This window comes from the organism of the source record quoted next, unplaced genomic scaffold (genome assembly GCF_019419815.1).
Source record: "Pyrus x bretschneideri cultivar Hongxiangsu unplaced genomic scaffold, Pyrus_bretschneideri_v1 Contig109, whole genome shotgun sequence".
Lineage (NCBI taxonomy): Eukaryota > Viridiplantae > Streptophyta > Magnoliopsida > Rosales > Rosaceae > Pyrus > Pyrus x bretschneideri.
Window position 1 is genome coordinate 826,745 of NW_025999401.1, and position 25,416 is coordinate 852,160.

The following is a 25,416-nucleotide window of genomic DNA, read 5'->3' on the forward strand; positions in this document are numbered from 1 at the left end:
TTAATTTTTCCCAAACAAAAAAAAAAAAAAGAAAAAAGAAAAAGGGAACCGTGGACCCTGCCCTGACCGGCCCGCTTCAAACGGGCCGGGTTCGGTTCAATTCCTGTAATGAAATATGATGTACCCGGCCCGTGCCCAGCCCTAGAGGTATTTAATTAAGTTAAAAGAAATTGACAAACATTATATTTTAAAAAATATTAAATATCGTCATGACAATTAAATAGGTAAATAGTTTCGAATTGAATTGAACTTTTTGCAATAACTATTTATGAATTGAGACCTACGAAATAGACAATTCGAGTTGTTGAAGTTCGATATGGAGTGGGTCTCACAACTAATTCTCATTTTTTGAAAAAAAAATTAAAATAAAGGAGATCCATTCTCTGAAGGACTTGATTAATTTTAAACATATTTTATTTAACCAAAAATCAAACTCATGATCAAATCTGAAGATTTAAAAGGATCACTTCATAATTATGGTCCATGACTTGAATTTGGAATCTACAGAAAACAAAACAGAAGAACCCAAGTAATCTACAGCCCCTATAGTTACTAGCACCGCCACCTGAACTCCACAGACGATCAAAACAATGTCGCCTCCCACGAACGCCTGAGATCAACAGTCACACCAGCAAAAGCCGCATAATCGAGGAAGAAGAAAGCCGCATTATCCTCCAAGTAGCACCACAACGACCGCCCATAGATCCGCGACAAATGCAGATGAACACATGCAGTGGCGGATCCGAATTAAGGATAGGTGGAAAGCTGATGGAGCCAAAAGATGAAGATGATGGAGGGAGATGGACCCAAGGAGGTGGAGGAACAGGTGATTGGGATTTGGGGTTCAAAGCTTCAAGATATTGAAATCAAAGACAAGAATATTAGCAGGATGAGGAAATCGAGACTGAAACGGGATGAGGAGAATCGCAGACTAATCATACAATGACGATCAATGCCTCATCCGGAGGCTTCCAAACGGGCGATTTGGGTTGAGAAGAAGGTGATCTAGTACATGTAACCAGTCAGTTAATCTTACAAACAGAAAACATAATTTGCTACTGGTTAAGTAGACTACCACAAAGAGTGAACCATTCATCCAAAGCTTATATACATACATCATCAAAGACAAGAAACAAATCCTAAAATCTAAACTTTACTGGGTAGTGGTCCGGTGGATCTTTTTCGGTAAACATGGAGAATGGACAATCTTCTAGTGGCGGCCGAGGCGATGATGCTGAGATGTCAGGCTCTCTCGGGTGAGTTGGATAACCAAGAAGGGAAGATCGATTCAAAAGCTTTGTCCATATCAAGATAATTCAACTGTTATTCATACAATAACAAGTAATGAGTACATTATTATGGAAGCCACATTGAAAGAAAACACTCAAAACATATCAACATGGAAAACCCGAAAAACAAAACCAAAGTGAACGAGAAACCCATATCCAAAGTGCAGTCCAAAATCTAACTTTATCCCACATTGGACCTAAAAATTTTGCTTCTTCCTTTCAATCCAAATAACCCAAATACTGCTGCTGTTAACACGCTGCAGAAACTCTCAAACGAAAAAAAACTGAATTGCATGAAAAGGGCAGCACCAACTTTAACCTGGCAACCTGAAGTAGATTATACCACAATCTCAAAGCCACTGGACAATGATGAAACATATGATCAATATTTTCTGCACCACCTTTGCACAAAATGCATCGGTGAGCAAAAAAAAAAAAAAAAAATATGGATTGTCCGGTTGAAGGACCACATAAGGCACACAATAACTACTTAAACCCAACTCAACTATTTCCACTATTGCCTCCGTCTTTGACAAGCCCTTGACAACAACATAAGGAGAACGCCAGAGTTCGCTCATCCTAAACCCCTCATTTAAGACAAAAAAAGAGTGATAATTGCCGATAAGTTATATCAGCAGTTAAATAACAAATTTCAAATGAAGGTTCCATGACTTGCAGTATTATCCTTTTCTCTATTTGTTCTTTTTTATTTTTTTTAAAATAATAACAGAACTATTCATCCTTTTCTCTATCTCAAACATGGATGTTTTTATACGAGAAAAATTTAAAAATTTATGCATGAAAAGATTAAATACATTGTCCATTCTAAATATTAGGACTTCCAGCTTTATTTGACACCAAAGACACATTTTTAATGCCACTCGTGCTAGTCAGCTGCTTCTATAAACTAAGGTCATCTCCAACCGAGGGCTGGCTAGAGGGCTCGTTTTAGCCCTCTGGCCCTCCAAGAAATTAATATTTTAATAAACAATGTAGGGCCATATTTGCTTCCACCTCCAACCGAGGGCCAAAGGGTCATAGGGCTCGTTTTAGCCCTACCACAAAAAACCGTTTCCAACCGAGGACCAAAGGACCATAAAGCCAAACATAATTTATTATTGAAAAACTACAACTTAAATTCAAATCCAACGGCTAAGTGACGTTAGCTAGCCATTGGATTTGAATTTTTTTTGTTTTTTGTTTTTTTGCTATAAATAGGATGGATATTGGGCTATAATTCACACAACTTTGAATTCAATCTACTTCAATTCAATCTCTTTCAATTCAAGTTTGCAATGAATTCCAACTGGGGGTCCCCATCCAATTCCAAATTGGAAGAAAAATAGGTGCAAATCAGATGAGAAGATGAGGAGTCTGATAAGTTCAAGTAAGGTGCAACAAACAAAACAGAGCAGCAACCATGGCTACGGCCATGGTGTGTTAACCAACTGAGGAACAACCTCAATGGGGTGGCTCTGTTGCTGGTCGCTCTTACAAACCACGAGACAGAGCGATGACTCATGCCAATCTGATGAAAAACTACTTCAACCCCAACTCGGTGTACACAGAAGAGGATTTCAGACGTCACTTCCGAATAAAGCGTCATGTCTTCAAGCGTTTACTTCGTGAGGTCCAGCAGGTCAATCCATACTTTCGACAGAAGCGGGGTAGAGCAGGCTGCCTTGGTTTCTCACCTCATCAGAAGGTTACTGTTGCACTCCGAATGATGGCCTATGGCTCCCCAGCTAATTTGATGGATCAAACCCATAGTATGTTTGAGTCTACATTCCTCGATACTCTTGAACAATTCTGTGACACAATTGTTCAGGTTTACAAAGACAAATACGTATGCGAGCCAAATTAAGAAGATTTAAATTGGCTCCTTCGCAAAGCTAAAGACCGTGGGTTTCCGAGCATGATAGGGTCATTAGACTGTATGCATTGGGATTGGGAGAACTCTCCCACCGGATGGCAAGGAGGCTTTAGCGGAAGGTCGAGAAAGCCAACTGTTGTGTTAGAGGTGGTTGCCTCATATGACACATGAATCTGGTATGCTTTCTTTGGAGTCCCTAGATCCCAAAATGACATTACAGTTCTTGGGCGTTCACCCCTCTTCAATTGCCTAACGGAAGGTAAAGCACCTCAACTTGACTACTACATCAACGACCGTCAATACAATATGGGGTATTACTTGGCAGATGACATCTACCCAAAGTGAGCGACACTTGTCTAAGCAATTCCAAACCTTAGGAATGATGCGGAAAAGTTGTTTACCTTACACCAAGAGGCATACCAGAAAGATGTTGAGAGAGCTTTCGGTATTCTATAAGCACGGTGGAAGATCATCAACGAACCAGCAAGAGGGTGGAGTCGAGAAAAATTGGACTCAATCATGATGTCTTGCATCATATTACACAATATGATAATGGAGGATGAGCGAGATGAGTATATTGATGGAGAGTCCGATGACGACCAAGAAGATCCAAATAGTTCAAAAATGGCTCATGCAAAAATATATGATGAGCCTAATATGCCTTTCAATCTAAGAACTGGTAGTATCTCTATAAATAAGTACATGAGGTGTTATAGAATGATACGTTCCCGTGTCACAAACAAGTACCTACAATAAGATCTTGTTGCACATCTTTGGGCCAAAAGAAGCATAGAGTAGGTGTTTAAGTTTTATGTTGTTAAATGTTTTTAAAAATGTTGTTTAAGTTTCATGTTGTTAAATGTTTTTTTTTTATGTTCGTTAATGTTATTTAATGTTGTTTCATATTGTTTAATGTTGTTTCTTGTTACTTAATTTAATTTAATGTTGTATAATGGCTTAGGAAGTTATAAGAAACAAATAGAATTTCAAAAAAATATGAAACAAATTTTGTAAAATAGAAGTTATAGGAAAAAAAAAAGAATTTAAAAAAAAAATGAAATAAATTTTGTAAAATAGAAGTTATAGGAAAAAAAATGGAATTTAAAAAAAAAATGAAAACAAATTTTGTAAAATAGAAGTCAAAGGAAAAAAAAAATGGAATTTAAAAAAAAAATATGAAGCAAATTTTGTAAAATGGAAGTTATAGGAAAAAAATGGAATTTAAAAACAAAATATGAAACAAATTTTGTAAAATAGAAGTTATAGAAAAAAAAATGGAATTTAAAAAAAATATGAAACAAATTTTGTAAAATAAAAGTTATAGGAAAAAAAATAGAATTTAAAAAAAAAATGAAACAAATTTTGTAAAATAGAAGTTCTAGGAAAAAAAATAGATTTAGAAGTTATAGAAAAAAATTGAATTTAAAAATAGAAGTTATAGGAAAAAAATTTTGTAAAAAAAAGAAAAAAACTGTAAAAAAAATAAAAAATAACGACTAGCTGACGTCAGCTAGCCGTTGGATTCAAAAATTTGTTTAAGAATTCCTGTTGGATATAACTGACAGGATTAATAACAATGTTGTCGGTTATATTCGACAACAATTCTTAAATTTTTGGCCAACCCGAGGCTGGCTGGATTGGGTCAACCCTTTGGCCCTTTCAGATTTTGTGGAGCCCATGAGCCCTTTGGCCTAACCCTTGGTTGAAGACGGTTTTCGGGTTATTTTCGGCCCTTTGGCCCTCTGGCCTTCTGGACCCTTCGGTTGGAGATGACCTAACTAGACAACGGCACTTTATCTTATATGATGGAACATCACATTAAGTTGGAAAAGAAGAACAGAAAAGGAAAAATGAAAATACAAAGCGTTTTTAGAACAGAATCAACCTAAAATCTAAATGTAAAACTATTAAACATACAAAAAGAAAATTATAATTCAAACAGACAATAAATGTATAATTTATTTTGGAGAAAATGCTAGGACAGCTACAAATCTATAATCAATCTAGCAAACCAAAAATAAACATGAATTAAAACAGGAAAGCGGTATAGATGTTGGAGGCAAGTTGTTTCCCGGCGGTAATCATCTAGTAAAGCAAAAGTAAACATGAATTAAGGGCTCGTTTGGAAGTGCTTTTAAAATGACTGGAAGCGCTTTTGGTGAAAAAAAATTTTGGGTTCCAAAAGTATTTCCAAACGAGCTCTTAAAAAAAAAAAATTCTAGAACAACTCGAAATCTATAATCATCTAACATTTTACCTCCAAGTTTTTCATTTGGTGTGGACATCCTGCAGAAATTAAAACGGGTGAATATAAATTATTTGTAGCCCAGATGGGTTATAAATTTGAATTCAACTGCATAAAGGTCGCATTAGAGTGGGATGGATAGCCTAAAAATGAAAAGGGATCCACTTGACTTTAACGTGTACCTTAGACTTTAATTTTATTTATTTACCTAAATCCAAAGTTTTCAGACTCATTTGAAAGTCCAAAACTGTAAGATCAGAGAGGTGCAATATTTTTGCCAAAAAATAAGAAAGGTGTATTGGAACTCTGCAATCTCGCAATTGGATTCAAAGTGTCTTTGTAAGTTTGATAGTGTGGTCGAAAGCTTCAATTCTGATCTCATCGATCTGAAAGTCGACCCTAATTTTGAGAAATGAGAATTAGGGTTTTATCTGAAAGCCTACTCTAATTCTGTCTTACTCCAAGCTCCAGTATCGAAACCCTAAACCCAATTAATGAGCAACTAATTACCTTCTGCAGTTGAAGCACAAGTACTAGTTGATTCCTGAGCATTATTTGAATTTGGTGACATGGGAAGATTGGCTTTTCTCCTGGGATCTGCTTCTTCAGTCACTGCTTCACAAAGAATCTGCATTTCCTCAGAAGCAGAAGCTGCAGCCTGCATGTCCATTGGAGACAGGGAATCTGACTGGGGAAGTGCTTGCGCTAATTCAGGGAAATTGAGATTAGCAGAAGCACCTTTGAGGGTTAGAGCTGCTGCATCATAAGCTCGAGCTGCCATTTCAGCTGTTGGGTATGACCCTAGCCATAATTTTTTCCCTTTCTGGTAGATTTCCGACACCCATTTGCCATTTTTGCGCAATCTGACACCACGGTACTTCTGCTGGTTGCTGCCCTCACTGTGATGATCATCACTAGTACAAGTACTAGTCCTCTGCCTCTTCTTCTTCTTGATGCTTTGCTCTTCCGCATTGTTTGGCTCTTTCCCTTTTTCGGATGTACAATCCTCTGAATTTATGGGAATGTATTCGGTTGAGATTTTGAAGGATTCTAAAAGAGTTTAAAGAAACACGTCACACAAACAAAAACATATCAGTAGCTTTCCTATACCAAATGTAACACAATTTGCAACTGTAAACAAAAGGTAACAATAATCCTACAGCTCCTCCTCCTCGTCAACGAATCCTGTACCGTATCATCACAAAGACTCAAACAATATATTCACCCCACCCCCAAACACCATACTCATGGAGAGTCTCACTGGCAGGAAATATTTAAATATTGTCTCCCCTAATTTATTAAAGCTCCTAAGCAAGTGCATTCATCAGCACATAGCATCAAAAAAGCATTCATCCTCACCAAAAAAACGCTTCTAGCAAACATCCAAACAAGGCCAAACACTTCCAACAGGTGCATCCAGATCCGTCTACCGGATCTGCGGTGCAAAAAGTATGTGGTCCACAAACTCTTTCTCCTTTATACACAAGTAACACAACACAAACACCAAGGAGTATGCACAGGTTCTTTTTCTCTGTAACATGTCATAGGGCTATACTTCGAACCAAGAAAAAAAAAATTCGCCTTTAAGACAAGCGTAAATGAATCAAAGGGATCACCATGACTCTAATCAGTACCTTAGTACTTCAATTTTATTTATTTATCTAAAATCCAAAGGTTTCTGAATCATTTGAAACTGTAAAATCAGAAAGGTACCTTTTTGCTTGAAAAAAATAAAATAAAATCAGAATGGTATATTGGAACTCCTACCAATCAATTAGCAATTAATTACCTGCTGCATTGGAAACCAATTTCTCAGCATCACAATCAATGGAAGCAATAGTACTAGTTGGGTCTTGATCTATGCTGCTGGCTTTTGCTTCTTCAGTCACTGCTTCCCATACAATCTGCTTTTCCCCAAAAGCTGTTTCTGCTTCTGCTTCTGCTGCCTGCTGCCTTAGCAGCTGCAGCCTGGATGCTCGATGGAGACAGGGACTCTGGTTTGGGAAGTGATGTTGCCAGTTCAGGGAAATTGAGAGAAGCAGAAGCACCTTGGAGGGCTAGAGCTGCCGCATCATAAGCTCTAGCTGCCATTTCAGCTTTTGGGTATGTCCCTAACCATATTCTGAATTTCTTCCTTTTATCGCAGATTTCTGACACCCATTTGGTCCTCCAGCGCAACCACACGCCGCGGTACTTCGGATGCTTGCCGCCGTAGCTGTGATCATTATTCCTCTGCCTCTTCTTCTTCTTATTGCGGCTTTGCTCTTCCGAAATGTTTGGCTCCTGCCCTCTTTCGGATGTCCAATTTTGTCTGTCTTTATCGGCTAAAGAATCGGAATTTGTCATTGTCGTCATGGAGGAGGAAGCGGCGGAGGAGGCGGAGGTTTTCTTGAGGAGCACTCTCTGTGTTGACTTGCTCCGCCATGATGGCGGGCCTAGCTCAAAAGGTTTTTGGGCTATTACGATTGTCTAGGAAAACAAAAAGAATTAAAAATAAGCCGAAACCCCATATTGGGTAGGGTAAGGATTCTTTCAAATTTTTTTTGTGAGGATTCTAAAGATCGTTACATCTTATCTTATCTGTGTATCATGCATTGTATAACTAGTTTTTGTTAGTTATTATGTTTAAGTTTAAACAAAAATTCATAATCAGCTAGCGTGTTTTAGGTTCATGTTTGTTTGGGTTTTGTTGCAAAGCCGATACGACGGTTAATATGACGGTGTCACTGCATGGTTCCTGGCAGGAGGCGTAAGCTCTCTTACTTATTGGACACTTTTGATTTTACTGTTTTTATGTATTTTTTTTTTTCTGGTAAAATTTTGAGTTTCTTAGATCATATGGATTATGGGATTTGAGTAAATGGGTTTTTCTCAAATTTGTTGGAAGTTTAATAGAAAGTATTTTTTTTATTAATTCAAATATCATACGACTGGGAAACATTTCCGGAAAACTTTTTGTCTTGCTCCCGGGTTGAGCCTCAATCGCCCTGAAGCTGCAGCTCTCATAGCCACACGTGTGTTTTTGCTTCAACACTTGATGTTTTGTTTAAATTTACAAACTCTAACCGGATTTTGGTAACGGGTTTTGTAAAGTAAACGTTTTTGTTTAATGCGTTTGTGTTTGTAGATTTGGAGTTCATTTGAAATGGCGACAAATTTGCCCTAACTTAGTCGTTTTATGCTTATTTAGTTGTTGGGTAATGTTGTATCGTTATTTCTCAAATCATTTCGGGCTGAGACCCAGTTCAAATGGCAGATATAGAAGGGGGAGGATTATTGAATGTCTTTAGGTAGATTCACTCTCTCTGATTAATGTTGAGGGCGGGTTTATTGGAGGGACTAGAATTCTCTCATCTCCCCTTTCTATCTCTTCCCTTCTCTCCTCTCACACTCTTTATTTTTTTTCTTTCTCTTTCTATAAAAAAAAAAAAAAAATTAATGTAAGAAGTTGACGTGGCTTAACCTAACCATTCAAATAGTATGGGAAAGAAAGGGAGGTAAAAAAGAGGGAAGAGAATCTGGATAGGTTTATAGGGCTGTGTTTCTTCCCACTAACACGTATGTATCTAGATGCTTGAGTACAATTGTGGAAAAGAAAATAAAACATTATAAAAAAGTGGTACTACGCTCACCCCATTCTCTTATCTTCCCAACTCATTTTATTTTGTCACCCACCAAAAATGTTAATAGAAGAAAACACTATTTTCTCACCCACCATCATTCCTAAAATACCCTGACATGATTTCAGCCCCTCACACCCCTACTCCAATGCAGTGTCGCACCAGCTCCCAACCCTAACCCAGGTCCCCAAACCTTCGAAACACCACCATGGCAGCAAAACTGCCTCACCACCTATCTTCTTGTTCCCTACGTAGTCTAGATATTTTATTTTTCCTATGAATTTCAAGTATTGTAGAATGCAATGGAATTCAATGAGTAGGTTATGTATTTAAAGTTTTAGAAAGAAGGGAAATGAGAGAGAAGGCGTGAGGTTTGGGTTGGGATTAGAACCAAAGAAGGGGCTGGGAGGACAGAGAGTTTGAAGTCATGGATCTTATGAAGCAGTGATGGGTCATATATGATCGGTTGGTTCATATTTGATTTGATACCTGAAATTAGGGTTTTGGAGAAAGAAAAAATGGAAGTAGAAATACTTGTTTACAAGAGATGGGATTTCGTCCCAGAAAGGCACAATAATTAAATTGAAAGAGAGAATAATTTTTTTCTTTTACAGAGATAGTGAACTGACACCAGGAAATGGGCAATCCGGCAATGTGCAGTGGGTATAAGGAAATTGGCAATCTGTGATACGTTTTTGTTTTGGTCGTCACATGTCATTTTACAAAAGGGTAAAATTGACATTAAAATTTATACTAAAATGTGGGTGAAGAAATAATATAATGGGGGTGGGCTTATCAGCACTCTTATAAAAAGGTCTTTCGCATCCACATGAGCATGTGTAGAAAAGCTAGTAGATATAAAAGGAGATCAGCAAAAAAGGGTTAAACGGCATTTTACACTACAAGGTTTGGGTCATGTGTAAAAGGAGCCACGAGGTTTCAATTTTCAAATATTACATGACGTGACTTCTAAATTGCACCAATATAACCCTTCCGTCAATTTCACTGTGTAATTATACGTTAAGTATTGGCGTGACATATGCCCACATTTGAAGCAACGGCAGTACTCCAAATAGTTGTGAGGGAGAGGATAATTGACGTAATGTGTTCATAATAGTAAATGTTGGCTCCAATGAGAAAATTTGTTTTTTTTCTTGTAAATGTCTTTTGGGTAACATGGAACTCCGCATTTACCTTGGTTGAGTGTGCTAAGATTTATATGGACCTTCATTGAGTTTTTAAAGTGATAAACTTTTACGGATTTAGTAGACTTTTACCGACTATTTGATATGACCCAATTCTCAATACCCTATTTCAACCTGCAAGTAGCACATAAATGGCTATGGAGGACAAGAGGAGCAGAGCTCCAATATATTTTTGTATTTTGATTTCTTTCTGTAAAATATATATGTTCACTTACATCCAAAACATACCTAACTCTCCACTTACACAAAATGCCAGTTGGCGATAACTTATCACTATCAAATACTCATTGTTTAATACGCTAATACATCACTAATTGTGATCAAGAAATCAAAGGTTCATAACATTATTATAAACTTCATAAAATTTTATAGACTTCTGAATATATATTTTTGTGTAAAATAAATGAGTTAAATGATAGACTTTTGTAGAATTCTAAAGAGTTTACTTTTATAAATTTTAGAGTTGTGTGGATTGTCATAGACTTTTTAATGACCAATTCATTAATAAGCAATATTATTTTAAAAGTTTTCATTATTGAAATGGTGATCGTGACCATGACAAAGTGATCTTAATGAAGTGATAATGACAATGATGGTCGTAGACGTTTCACATGATGATTGTCAGCAAGATGGTAATAATAAAGTTGATGTCTTTAGTGGCAGCAATAATAGTATGGGTGATGATTGTGGTGGCGGGGTGATGTGTGGGTGGTGGAGGAAAAAGGATGGGGACGGTGGTAATGGTGATAGATGTGGTGGTCAAAGTAGGAGTGGTGATAATGCTCATGGCAATAACTATGGTGGCAGCGATGATGAAAGTGGTGACAATAATAGTCATTGCATTAAAATGGGTGGTGGAGTATATCATTAGAGAATTAGAAAAATATGAAATACATCAAAATCTTAGGGGAGAGGTTGAATTTACTATTACAAAAAACTTACATATAAAAGAACTCAAAGTCCATCAAAACCCATGACTTTTAAAATCCTTTAAAATAAATGAAATTTTGAATACTTCCCGTTTTTTGTAGATTCACAAAAAGTCATAATTAAATACAACACGATTTTCATAGACTTTTAAGAAGTCATAAATAGTGTCTATTCAATACAAGTGATTTTTATTGACTCCTTAAAATTCTATATTGAATACATCAGGATTTGAGAGTCAAGCAAATCCATCCCTAAGTCAAGTCTCACAAGAAAATTGTTTGGTCCTAACAGAAATGTCCTTCTGAGTATTTACTATGCAGTCCATTGGACTCCAAAGTATAAATTTATGTTCTCAAAATCTACATCACCAAAGTAGAACCTCAAAAGAAGAAACTATTTGTAGAAAACTCTGAAACAAAACATGGAAGTAGCTTTGAGCCCAAGGCTTCCTCAAGAAGAGTTTTTCGAGTCCTGACCCGACAATTCTAATGTCAAATACGCAGCACAGAATTAGAATTTTGATTCCATAATCAACTGTAATCGTTCAGTGAATCTCAACATAATTAGTCACTGCTTAATTAACCACACTAACACAGAAAGTGCACCGTTAATCCAAAGCTTGTATGCATCATCCAAGACAGAAAACAAATCCTAAATCTAAAAATCTTTAGCCGGTGGATCTTCTTCGGTAAACAAGGAGAGGCGGACAGCCTTCTTTTGGTGACTGAGACAATGATGGTGGGATGTCAGGCTCTCTCGGATGAGTTGTGTAACCAAGACGGGAAGCTAAAGTCAAAAGCTCTGAACGGATATGCTGGAATTCAGGATTCTGTATTCTATCCCTCTGTTCTGTTGTCTGTTCAAAATGTGTAATGCGCTCAGTGAGGGTATCGAGATACTTCACCAATGTAACAAGACCAACATTGGTGTGTCTAGAGACTCGTGAATGTGATGATTGTGAAGGCTTCTCCACAATAACCACATCATCATCTTCTTCTTCAGACTGTGATGATTGTGGAGGCTTCTCCACAATAATCACATCATCCTCTTCTTCAGACTGTGATGATTGTGGAGGCTTCTTCGCAACTGACTCTTCCCCTTTTGCCCTTCCTTTTTGTTGTTGTCCTCCACCTTCTAGCTCTCTCCATGCATGTCCAATGCTTCGCTCTTGAACAGTGGAATGTGCAGAAAGTAAGAATCGCTGCTCCTCAGATCCTTGGGCCTCTTCCTCATCACCACTTCCTTCTGTCTGTCCTCCATCTTCTTCCCTTCTGCATGCCTTTTCAATTCTACCTGTTTCAACAGGTGGCCGTGAAGTCTGCTGCTCCAAAACAGCTTGAACCTCCTCAATTTCCATTCCTTCTTGTTGTCCGGAAGATTCTTCCTCTCTCCATGCATGCGCATTTCTGCATTGTTCAAGAGGGGGCAGTGCACGCTGCTCCTCAACAACTTGAACCTCCTTGATTTCCATTCCTTTTTGTTGTCTGGAAGATTCTTCCTCGTGCACATTTATGCATCGTTCAAGAGGGGGCAGTGCAGGAAGTAAGAATCGCTGCTCCTCGGATCCATGGGCCTCTTCCTCATCACCACTTCCTTCTGTCTGTCCTCCAACTTCTTCCCTTTTGCATGCATGTTCAATTCTACATAGTTCAACAGGTGGCTGTGAAGACTGCTGCTCCAAAACAACTTGAACCTCAATTTCCATTCCTTCTTGTTGTCCAGAAGATTCTTTCTCTCTCCATGCATGCACATTTCTGCATTGTTCAAGAGGGGGCAGTGAATGCTCCTCAACAACTTGAACCTCCTCGTTTTCCATTCCTTCTTGTTGTCCGGAAGATTCTTCCTCTCTCCATGCACGTACATTTCTGCATTGTTCAGGAGGGCGCAGTGAACGCTGCTCCTCAACAACTTTGGACCTCCTATTCTTCACCCCTCCCTTCTGCGGCCTTCTTGTCAACAGCTTCGACTTCCTCCTCTTCTCTCCTTTTTTTGGTCTTTCCACAGCTTCATTTCTCAATCCATGTCTGATGCCGCGGAACATCAAAAACAAAATCCAAACAGGAGAAACAAGTTGGGACTTAAACCTTATTCAGATTTGTTCATCCATTAATCCATCCAAGAAAATCCATTAACTAATTGACTAACCTCATATTTGTATCCAACTTCTCCACAACCTGATGGACAGAATGCAAAATCATTTTCTTTACCTGTTTCAAGAGCAGAACAGTAAGGCCTCAATAAAAAGAATTCTTTCACATCAGATATTCTCATGTCTCCACCACAACCCTTTGTCCGAACCAGAATTGTTTAACGTTAATGATCGCCTAATTAGGTATTGTCTCTATAAAATACCTCTAAGAGAACATGGAAAAGGAAATACTAGTTGAATCAGGCACACGCTCAGGTAAAAAGGATCTTGAATTGACACCAAAAATGAACCACCCAAATGAATACAAAAAGTACATGAAAGGGGGGAAGCTCTAGGCACAATGATTGAACAATTCATGCCAACCCGGCGGATAAAGAAAAATCCACCCATCACTCAAATTAGAACGAGTGATGTACAATTTGGTGTGACAAACCAAACGTATATCTCTACAAAGGACGACATACCTCCAATTTGTCCTCTTTAGCCCTGTGATTTTTTGGAAGTGTGCGGAACTCATCGGTCAACCGAATGCACTCACCGACATTTTCAGGTGAGACAAATTCAAGTGCAACTTTAATGCATGGCTGAGGAGGAAAACGACATTGTCAATATTTATTCATATCTGACGTATTGAAATGATTCAAATGAACCAATCTGAACAAATTTCTTATTTAACACACAGAGCAAGAACCTGTGCTCGATGAGAGATTGATAAGAATAGAGTTTAGACTTTCGAGAGAGAGAGTGTGAATGAAAATATCTCAAAGATAATAATCTTTTCTTTCAATTTTAGATGGACAACAAATTTATCACCATCAAAATTGAAAGAACATCAATTCTGGAATGGGTCTCTTCATAACTCATTAAGAAAGCTCGTGAATTGTATAGTAGGCATTGATGGTTTTGCAAGGAAAGAATCATATAATCGATTAAATACAAGTTACCTTCAAGTTTCTCACTTGGTGTGGACATCCTGCAGGAATTAAAACAGCATCTCCAAGTTTCTGGATAAATGTCCATGGTTCAATCCCTGGAAAGATAGCACAAGAATATAAGATTTATAAATTGTAACTCTGACGGACTATAAATTTAAATTGAACTACACATAAATATATATATTGAAGCAACCATATGCTTCCTTCAGCTTCCTTTTGTGCTGCATTGTCAGATAAAAGGTTTGGTCATGTATGGGATGAATAACCTGCCAAAAAAAAAAAAAGAAAGTTGGAAACACATTAATATAAACAAAAACATGAGAAAGAAACATGAGAAGGATGGCTTGGAGTCCATGATATTTAGCTCTCTCATTTTACACAAAAGTGTTTATCCTTTCTGGTGGCACTACCGTCCTGGTCATAGCTCATTTAAGTCGTAGTCCAATCCAGTATTTGAGTCCTTGTCTATTCTAGAATCACCATCATGTTTCTTTGTTCGTAGAGAACTTAATCATATAATCAACCGCTGTGAAATAGTTCATACTCATATATGGGTTGTGTCTAGAAATAAAAGCAAGCTGAGATTTCCTTATTGGCTTATTGTCACATTTATCGAAAGTAGTATCAAGGAAATGTTACGTTGTAAGAGTTAGGGTGCTTATGCGATTGTACTCTTTTATGACTAAGAATGCATACTTTCCCCAATATGGGATGAACCTTCACTCCCCTCTGTTACTCCTAGCTCATTAGCTAAACCCCAACAATTCATGAGCAACTGATTACCTGCTGCACTGGACAACAGAAAGTATGCCTGAATTCCTTGCAGTGCTTCTGGAGATAATCGTTCAGCTTAGGAACATCTTCACGCCGGAAAATATCCCATAAAGCACCACCCTCTATATTCTTTTCAGACTTGGAACCCTCTGAAAAACTTTCACCATTCAACCTAGACAAACCAGAATCGCCAGGCTGGTTACTATCAACATTTTCTTCCACGGTCTGAAAATTTCCAAAAATTTCCCTTCTGTCTTGTTCAATGTGCTTCTTTTTCAACCTTTTCATAGTCTCCATTTGCTTGGGAGTAAGGGGGGCCACTTCAGTAGTATTTGTCAAAATGTTCACCTGAGACAAGTTATTCAGGACAACACATATTGAAGTTACAATATGCAGAAGAGGAGAACAAAACAGAAAGAACCCTGAGCTTGCAGAATGCTACTAAATTAAAAGATTCACCAAAAAAAGTTTTCAGCAATGATTTCTAACTAAAAAATAAAAATGCAAGAAACAAACATTACAACATATCCAATTGATTGAAATATCAAATATGACTGTAAAACCAATGGTGACGTTTCTATAAATCCTTCACATTTATACTAAATCATATCAGTACTATAACAAACCACCAACCAAAGTACTTCGACAAACCACCAACCATAAGACTCATTTGGGAAGCATAAAACTTCCCCTGGGTGTGGTGTTGAACACCTAAACAACACAGACACTGGAACACACATCAGGCACGTTACACCAATCACAAATAAAACAGAGCATAGAACAACAAGGGATACAACAGTGGCATGCAATTATGCGGGAGAGTTTTTTGATATTCCTAATGGAATTAATTCTTTTGACATGAAATCTATTAACCTTATAATATTTAAAATACTCCAAAATTGATAATATATCCCTTTGTTGTTTTATTTCCATAATCTTTTCAATGAAGGACATGAAAGGAGTACTTCTTCGGGGGAGTTGAGTAACTCCGAAGAGTGTTTAAATTACTCCTTCTACCGCCGAATCAAGAAGGAAGAAGTGGTTGTAGCCTTGAAAAAGATGAAGCATAGAAAAGTAGTGGGCACATATGATATACTGATCGAAGTGTGGAATGTCTTGGGAGAGACGGGTACAACATGGCTCACAAACCTTTTCAATAAGATTTTGGAAACGAAGAAGGTGCCAAATGAGTGGCGAAAAAGAACTTTGGTGCCTATCTACAAAATAAGGGCGATGTACAAAATTGCATGACTATAGGGGTATTAAGTTCATCAGTCATACAATGAAGCTATCGAAGAGAGTAATTGAGCATAGACCGAGGCAAGAGACAGGGGTCTCAGACAATCAATTTGGGTTCATGCCAGGGTGCTCAGCCATTGTGGCAATCTATCTCTTACGAAGATCGATGGAAAGATATAGAAATATGAAAAAGGATTTGCACATGGTATTTATAGATTTGGAAAAAAATGTATGATAGGGGGTCCCAAGAGAGATTCTTTGGAGGGCTTTAGAGAAGAAAGGAGTACAAGTAGCATATATCCAAGTTATAAAGGATATGTATGATGGAGCAAGGACTACTGCAAGAACTCATGAAAGACAAGCCGAAAGTTTTCCCACAACTATAGGGCTACATCAAGACTCATCTTTAAGTCTTTACCCTTTTGCATTGGTAATTGATGAGTTAACTGAACATATTCAAGATGATATTCCTTGGTGTATGCTTTTTGCAGACGATATAGTGTTGATAGATGAAACTCAGGAGGGAGTAAATGCGAAGCTTAACCTTTGGCGGGAATAAATGCGAAGCTTAACCCTTGGTGGGAAGTATTGGAATCTAAAGGACTTCGGCTAAGTAGGTCAAGAACAGAGTATATGGAGTGCAAGTTCAGGGGGAACGAAGGTGCAAATAAGTTAGGGATGAGGATTGGAGATCAAGAAGTACCAAAGAACAAATGCTTTCGCTATCTTGGATCTATCTTGCAAAAGAAGAAGAATTGGGTGGAGACCTCAATCACAAAATACAAGCTGGATGGATGAAGTGGAAGACTGCATCGGGTGTGTTGTGAAACTATCATATGCCACTAAAGCTCAAGGGAAAATTTTATAGGACGACAATAAAACCGGCAATGCTTTATGGCACAGAATGTTGGGCAATGAAGCATCAACATGTACACAAAATGAGTGTAGCGGAGATGAGAATGCTTCGTTGGACGTGTGGGTACACGAGAAAGGACAAGATTAGGAATGAGGATGTACGAGGCAAATTAGGAGTAGCCGAAATTGAAGATAAGATGAGAGAGAATTGGTTAAGGTGATTTGGACATGTGAAACGAACATCTACAAACGCTCCAGTTACAAGATGCGAGTACAAGACAGAGGCTTAGGGCCAAAGGGGTAAAGGGGTAAAGGGGTAAAGGAAGACCTAGGAAGACTTGGAAATAGACTCTAAGAAAAAATTTGGACTACTTGGATCTAACAGAAGACATGGCACAGAACCGAGCGCAATGGCGTTATAGGATTCAAATAGCCTACTCCACTTAGTGGGATAAGGCTTTGTTGTTGTATTGTGTCACTATTGTGCCGAACCATTGTCTACAGTGTCTGTGCTTCTCAAAAACTACCAAAATGAAGAATGAAATTCAAGAGACTTGGTATGTATAACATATGATGCACAAGCCAAGAGTTAGAATTCTACAATAAAAATAAAAGAACAAGGACGAGAGTTTAGAATTGGTAACTCAAACATTACAGTCAGCACAAAAGTAAGGAGAACTCTAAGTCATTGTACAACTAGATCCTACTACTCTTGCACTTCATTTTCCAAATTGCTAAATTTTCATCACAGGAAAATTATTCCACAACTAGCCGGACCTCAGTGAGATGCCGATTAAACAAGTCCTAGATACAAGTATAAGTATGAAAAACTTCCAAAAAGAGACAGAGAAGCAAACTGCAAACCAGCTTTGTAGATTTTGACTCCAAAATTATGTCCAGGTAGTAAACCGATATGTACTCCAGTGAAGATTCAAACATATAAGAAAGGTCAAATGGACCGTGAACACAGCTAGATGCAAACCCAAAGAGGATAAAAATAGCAGTAATGTAGAACAGCCAAACACACCACATCACAGCAATTGTAGTGAAGCTTGGTTGCAGAGTCTCCACGTCCAAGCTCCTGGGAAACACCATAAGCAATATACATCTTCGGCCCCATATCTGGCTTTACACATCCCATAGGCAAATTCACAGCAAGATTCAAAACGCCTCTGCGGGGGTGAGTATATTCCTTAAATGGCAAGCAACAAATGAACTCAGCACAGTGACAAGGAACGCGCTTCTGAAAAGAGTCATCCAGGGATGGATCATTGAGTTTCAGCATCTGAGGCCACATTTGCCTATCAAAACAGCCTTTTGAATATCCAGTAAAAAATTGGCGGATATTGATATCTAGCTGCATTTCATATAACATATAGTTTACAAATCAAAATCAAAGGTATCAAACCATCAAGAATAATTACAGCTTTTTGCAGTTTCAAACAAAGACTGATTCTATACTATGAGTGAAAAAAATGGAAAGATATCTACAATGCCTAATCAATTGCTTGAATAAGAACTCCCTTTCTGCAGTAATCTGTAACAGATTTAGAACGTACATAAGTCTGAACAAAACCCAAAACTCTACGTGATCTAATAAGTAATCGAATCTTCCTAATTTCAGAGTTTGAGGGATTAATTTAACTTTCTTTTGTGCTTAATTCTTACTTTTGTACATAATAAATTGTAAGCTTAATTTTTTTTTTTACTCGGTTCATAGTTAATTATACCGAACACCACTCCACCTATATTTGTTGTCTCCTCTTTCATTAATGAGTCACACTACTCTACACTAACATAAAAAAATAGACTCTGCCATATGTAGAAACAAAAAAACTTGGAACTCAAGGCTCATGAGCAAAGGAACGCTTATTACAAGAATTTATAATTTAAGCCAGTGACCAAAATCTGTGCCTATTCAAACTGTGCAAAGCAGTAAAATAAGAACCCAGCAATAGTTCACCACCATAGTTTCCAAACCCCTGAATTGATGACAACCACATATATAGATACTTCTTAGCATTCTCTTGCTAGAACTTTAAAAAGTGAAAGAGATTAAAACATCATAACCAGTAGTAAGCAACTGAATAAACAAGTGCAATTTTTTTTATTTTTTATAAGAACACAAGAGTTAATAAAATAAGGAACCATGTACAAGGTACAAAAGCTTGGTAGACAAATGATACTAACCTCACACCAATCCAAGCAATCAATGACCTTCACTTGATTGACATGCCTATTATTTTTGAGTTTATCATGCCTAGTATGTTTCTGACGACAAGCGCGCCACATGACCAATGGTTCCCAGCTTAAACCTGATGCAGTGTCAAGCACATTGCTCACAATCACAGGCTCACCTCTGATCCAATGACATTGAAAATGCTTAAAATCTTCTTGTTGAATATCAGTAGCTCTTGGACAGTACAAATAGTTGTCATCCGATCCCTCTCGAGAAGCTGCTTCCCTTAACTTATTGCTGCTCATGTCAACACCACTGACAGAGTTGCAACATGAACACTGATGTGCAGAAGTTCCAGCCGCATGCATAAGTTTGTAAGTTTGAGCAATTCCTTCAGCTTTCTTCACCAACTCTCTGACGTGATTTTCGGCAAACATGCATCTCAATTCTAGAAAACTATGACCGCAACCATCCATGTTTTCTGGGGGGCAAACAATGCTTCCATCTGAATTTGCTTTCCAGTCATATGTTGACCCTGCATGACACTTGGTGTTAACTTCAGAAGGCAGATCTACAGTATCCCCTTTTCCACCATGCAAATAGTCTAGGCCCTGATTGATCCACTTAATAATCACTTCCTCTCTAGCTCCCAGCAGGCATCCATCTCGAATTTCTCGGCAACAGATGAGGCAAAGATCATATGAGCATAGAGGACAGCTTCTGTGTAAATCAACAATAGAAGTTTTGCAGTTGTTGCTGAAAAAGGAAAACAAAAAGGTCAAATCTGAATGCTTAGTAGGTATATGGAAGAAAATTAATTTAGAAGAGTTACGGTAAAGGCTCTACCAGTATGCACGCTCATCCTCAAGGCAGTCTGAACTTTGTATCTTTAGCTCTGAAATAGAAAGCCCTGTCCATGTGAACATCCAAAAGAAAGTTACAAGAATGCAAAATGTTCCACCAAAATTTTGTATGTTAGGTCTTTCATATAAAGGGTAACAAACTCATGCTTATCACATCTTCTGTGAACTGGTAAGACAATTTCACGTGTTTCTCCATGGGAAACAGATCCATCCAAGATTCAACAGTGGCCTCAACTAACAAAATCGGAATGACAAAAATGAATGTAATGTACTGAAAACTAAAATATATAGCTACTTATATGTGCACGAGCGTGTGAAAAGGTCTTTTTCACCAGAAAGTTCTTCACACAAAGGCATCTTCTAATCATACACTCCTCAGCCAAAAAAAAAAAAAATTCTTCGTTACGGTCATCTGAAAACAAAGTTATAACCATGTCCTTTTCAAAATATTAGATAAGATTGGGAAGTTTTGAAAATCTTTTGGGTGGAGTTATAAAGGGGCACAATTAGAGAAATAGAAAAACCTTGAATTCCATTTATGTCCCCAACAAACAATAATGCAATTTGCAAATAAGACTCAAGTCAATTCATTTTTATGCACAAAAACCAAACTTTTTCTCCAATTTTCTTGCAACATGATCTAGTGGCCTAGAATTTGTAAACACAATGTTAGCATATCAGACTATTGGAAAAATACTTTCAATCAAATCCTTGACACTTTTCAAATTCTGCTTTTCTGGGTTTGTTTCAGAAGATTCAAAGAACATAAATAGACACTAGCTGCCTAAATAATTCCAGCCACCTTAAACAGTCATTAAGTGAGCAGCTGAACTGCAATCATATTTCAATAGTAAGTTTCAATATTTTACTAAGAGCGTCTTTGCTTTTGACAGTTTTGAGATTCTTGTTTATGAATTCCTTGGCTCCAACAGTTTTAGAGAAAATTCCAGTCCCTGTATCTGCATCATCAACCCACCCCATCAAAGGAGTTGCAGGTTAATGAGTTTAAACACCTGTCTGACAAAGAGAGAATATACCTTGTCTTGTAGCCTCCATTTCCATCTCGGTCATTTGTTCATCATTAATCCTTTTCAAGAATGGAAGCAGTGTTTGAACCAAATACATAGAGTGCTCAACCCTTTCATCTTCGGAAATGTTGAATTCAAGGTTCCTCAAATACTACATAAAAAACCATAAAATTTTATCAAACTTCCTCTTAAGTAATGAACAAGGAAAAATCCAGGAGACGTCCAGCAAAGGTAAACTGACCTGAGAAGGTTTATGTAAGCATACTGTGCAATTGCAATTGTGACGGCATACAGGACAAGCCTCAGCAATGGCATCCTCTGACATTTGAGGATACCTACATAAAACAAAATTTTGATAATACAAAGTAGTCATAAAAACTAAGTAAAAAGTTCATTTAATTGCAATATTTGGAGTCCTAGAGCCACACGTAGAAAGTTGATTTTAAAATGTTTATCAACACTAAGCAAATTCCGGAAGTCCATATATGTTGCTTGACTTCATAATAAATGAAGGTAAAACAAATGGATTAAGAATTACAAATCAGAATGAATTAGCAATCCAGCTAAGCACCTTACATGTTTCGACAAACAACATTTCAAGATACATGTACTGGATTGTACCAAGACAAAGCCACTTCAAACTATTGTGGCTAGTCAATAAGATTAATTCAAACAATCCAACATCCTTCACAAGTTAGAATCAGAAAGACTGAGCAAATAGATGGTTACCAAGATTGTATGCAAGGGATACAAAACCGCTTTCTTTTACACAATCTGCACCGAACAACCCTACCCTTGTCATTCCTCTGACATTGATGGCAAGACAAAGACATCTCCTGAACAAACTGTTACAGATCCAAAATCAGATATTACATAATCACACATAAAAAATAAAAAAAAGGAACAATCACAAAACAGAGAATTACAAATATCATACTTTTGAACTCTGCTTATTTACGCATTCTGCACTCACAGACTTCTCGACTCCCCTTGCAGACCCCTTGACTTTCTCACTTGTACTGCGTTCCTCACCCGAAGCTCCATGAAATTCCTCACCACCAATACCACTACCCCCTTGTCCTTCACCTTCTTTCAAATCCAACACACCAACCCCACAATCTTCCCCTGGACCCACTGTAGGACCCCATTTCTCACCATTCCGAGCCCCATTTGCACTACTGGTTCGGGCATTTTTGCTTCCTCCGCCACCACCTTGCACATCTCTCTCAGCCACCAAATATCTGGCCCTCCTCCTCCACGACCCGCCATGTTTCTTCAAAGTTGGAGCTACCCAATCATCTTTACCCGCCAAATCTCTGCCACTCTTCCTACCACGCTTCCTCCCTTTTTTTCCATCACTTTGAATTCCCAGAAATGCCTCACCTTTCTCCGAACCACCGCCATTTCCCCCCAAGCTTGTTTCTGGGTTTTTCCCCATCACTCTCAGCTCGCCTATAGCTTCCGAATCTTGCCTCTTCGAAGAAAACTGAGCAATGGGTTGTGTACGGAAGGGTTTTTCTCCAAAGGAAAGTTGAAAATCTTTGGGCATAGATCAACAAGGCTAACGCCTGAAGTTTGAGAGCTCCTACCGCCGTCGGCCACCGTCGTCAGCTATGCGTGACCACCATGAGGAAGAACATTGCACTGAAAAGCCTTTATCCTCTAGTTCTCGGCTCCACTGCACCACCATAAACCCTACTCACAGAGTCAGTCACACTGTTGAAGCTTTTTCTGCAATGAAAGCTTGTGCCGTACTCCAAGTTTTTCTTCCCCTATTTTCTTTTTCTTGTCTTTTTTGTTTTTATAGAAATTTGTAAGATAATTATTTTTCAAATTTTCAATTCTTGAAACTTGAAATGATTATTTTTCAGCAGTACACTGAATGTCGTCAATATCTAATTACCGTCTTTAATCATTTACGGCAATGTGATTGATATGTAATTTTCATAATTTAGTAATTTTTTATTTATAAATAATCAGTTTTGTTGTAGGTATAATTTACTGAATAATTATAGAGGCTAGAGAAAGGAGGTGCGTCATAGAGAGAGAAAAAGAGATATGTAATTGTTTGTGCCTTTATTTAAGGAAAACTAAAAAAAAAGTAAAAAAAAAAAAACTTTAATTTTAATGAAAAATAACAAATAAAGATGTAATTAATAGTACCAAGGAAAGGTAAAAATGTGGTTTTTCGTTAAAATGAACAATACCGGGTGTTTCGTTAAAACTCCCCTTCATTTATAGTAATAGTGAAGGTTAAATCTTTAATCTAATAGGATTACAACTCTAATATGATCATTTTAACCCTAGAAAATATTTCAAGATATCCTTAAATACACTAGGATCTACACAATCACATTACTTATCTAGTAGGACTGCAACACTCCCTCTTGAGTGTGTAAATACTCAAACAAATGACGCATCAGGTTTTCAGCAATAAAGTAAGTACGGCTGATGAAGTTGTTGGCACAATAAGTGAATGCGAGTCTCAAATTAACGAAAGAATGCATAAAAGGTAAAATTCACAAAACTTCACTATGATAAAACCCAAGGTGGAAGAAAAACCATAGGGAAGGTTAAATCTTTACCCTAATAGGATTACAACTCTAATATGATAATATTTAATCCCAAAGAATATTTCAATATATCTCTAAATACATTAAAATTTACACAATCACATTCTTAATCTCATAGAACTGCACAAGTTTTATTATTTTATCTTTTGAAAGCTTCTGTTTATTCAGATTTCACCGCGCAAATAATTAACTCACTTACTTCCCTTTTGTTTGGTTGTCTCAAGTTGTGAGGCAGTTGAAAAAATTGGGATAGACATAAATGAAGAGTGAATGAGTGCGTGATGGAAAACCTATCACCGTACGACATAAGTAATGTATTTTAATATGAATGAATTAATAATAATTTTATATTATGACAGTTGCATCGAAAAATTTCGCCCCTCTAATTTTGCCTATTTTCTCTTCACACATTAGTTGTGGCTTGTTGTCTTGTTATTTTGAAAGTAATCAAAATCATCCTCACACATCTAGTTAATTGATTATGAACCTTTTAATTACAAATGATAGTAGATAGTAAGGAGGCACAAGAAAAACAATGTCAGTGAAAAGATAATAAGCCATTTTATAACTATATTTTACACCTTTCAGAATGGAGGTGATTTTTAAAATCAACCATGAGATTTTAATTTTTTCACATTGTAGCTTAAGGTTTTAAAAATTGTATCAATTTGCACGTTTTACCTCTTTGAACATCTAATCATCCATTAAATTGATGTGTTTTTGGTTAATATGGTGGAAATGTATTTCATATGTTAGCTTATATAAGAATCTCAAGCTCACCATGTCATTAATTTAATGAATCATCATACAATCAATCAGACCAAGGGCACAAATTTAAACAATCTCAACACTTTAGTGAGCAATATGAGAAAATTAAAACTTTATAATTCATTTTAAAAATCAGCCCAAACCTGGTGGGTGTAAAATGAAGTCAACCCAAAAATTTATATGAAAGTGAATTTTCAATTTTTTAAAGCAATTGTAATTATTGAGATCTATAGTTAAGGAATCATAAAATGGCTCCTTCCATTTGTTTTACACAATTCCCATGGCCAGTATCTTCAAATTAATAAAAAGGGAAATTGTAGTAATGGTTTTTCAACTTTAACGTAATTGGAGTAAAGGTTTGTCAACTAAAAATATGTGACCATTGATCCCTTAACTCATCTAAACGTGCACTTATGGTCATTTTTGTCAAATCCATTAAAACTTCCATCAAAATGATTGAGACGAATGAAAGGGGCAAATATGGAGAAATTGTCCCTCAACTTTAACTCAATTATAACAATGATCCTTCCAACATGACTCAATTTGACGAAATTCATATGGTGTTGATGAAAAGGATCATAACTGCACATTTTGATAAGTTAGGGGACAAATGGTCACAAATTTTTAGTTGAGTAACCATCCTCCAATTAGGTTAATGTTGAGGGACCATTTGTATAATTTTCTCTAATAAAAACGGTTTATAATGGTAGTTTCTAGCAACATTCCAAATACTAGGCTTCACTAACTTAGATGTTGAATTCAATACCTAATTATTTTGTATGGCTTACACCCAAATCTCCCGCCCTTTAGAGTATGGAAAAAATAAAAAAAAAAGATGGTTTTCGATTCGTCAATTGCAAATCTAGAGATCTTTCCCATGATGTGAAATTT

At 37.1% G+C, this 25,416-nt stretch overlaps 1 protein-coding gene and 1 pseudogene across 1 annotated transcript; both read right to left on the reverse strand.

Moving 5' to 3' along the window:
• Positions 1-943: 943 nt before the first annotated feature.
• On the reverse strand, positions 944-7,933 carry LOC125471603 (annotated as a pseudogene).
• Positions 7,934-11,658: 3,725 nt separating this feature from the next.
• LOC125471605 (lysine-specific demethylase JMJ25-like) lies at positions 11,659-22,961 on the reverse strand. Its single transcript, XM_048572237.1, has 13 exons — positions 22,122-22,961; positions 21,914-22,029; positions 21,426-21,519; positions 21,194-21,335; positions 20,140-20,203; positions 19,305-20,049; positions 18,142-18,471; positions 15,030-15,368; positions 14,440-14,512; positions 14,256-14,341; positions 13,776-13,895; positions 13,308-13,369; positions 11,659-13,186 (listed from the first exon to the last, which is right to left on the reverse strand). The coding sequence occupies exons 1-13, from the start codon at positions 22,731-22,733 to the stop codon at positions 11,830-11,832; spliced, it is 4,140 nt and encodes a 1,379-aa protein (XP_048428194.1). The 5' UTR covers positions 22,734-22,961; the 3' UTR covers positions 11,659-11,829.
• Positions 22,962-25,416: the final 2,455 nt, after the last annotated feature.

Coding starts and splice junctions, on each gene's coding strand:
- LOC125471605 (XM_048572237.1), bottom strand. CDS start 22,733: ATGCCCAAAGATTTTCAACTTTCCTTTGGAGAAAAACCCTTCCGTACA. Junction 22,030..22,121: donor TAAATAAGCAGAGTTCAAAA/GTATGATATTTG, acceptor GATCTGTAACAG/TTTGTTCAGGAGATGTCTTT. Junction 14,513..15,029: donor TCTGTTGTCCAGTGCAGCAG/GTAATCAGTTGC, acceptor TTTTTTTGGCAG/GTTATTCATCCCATACATGA.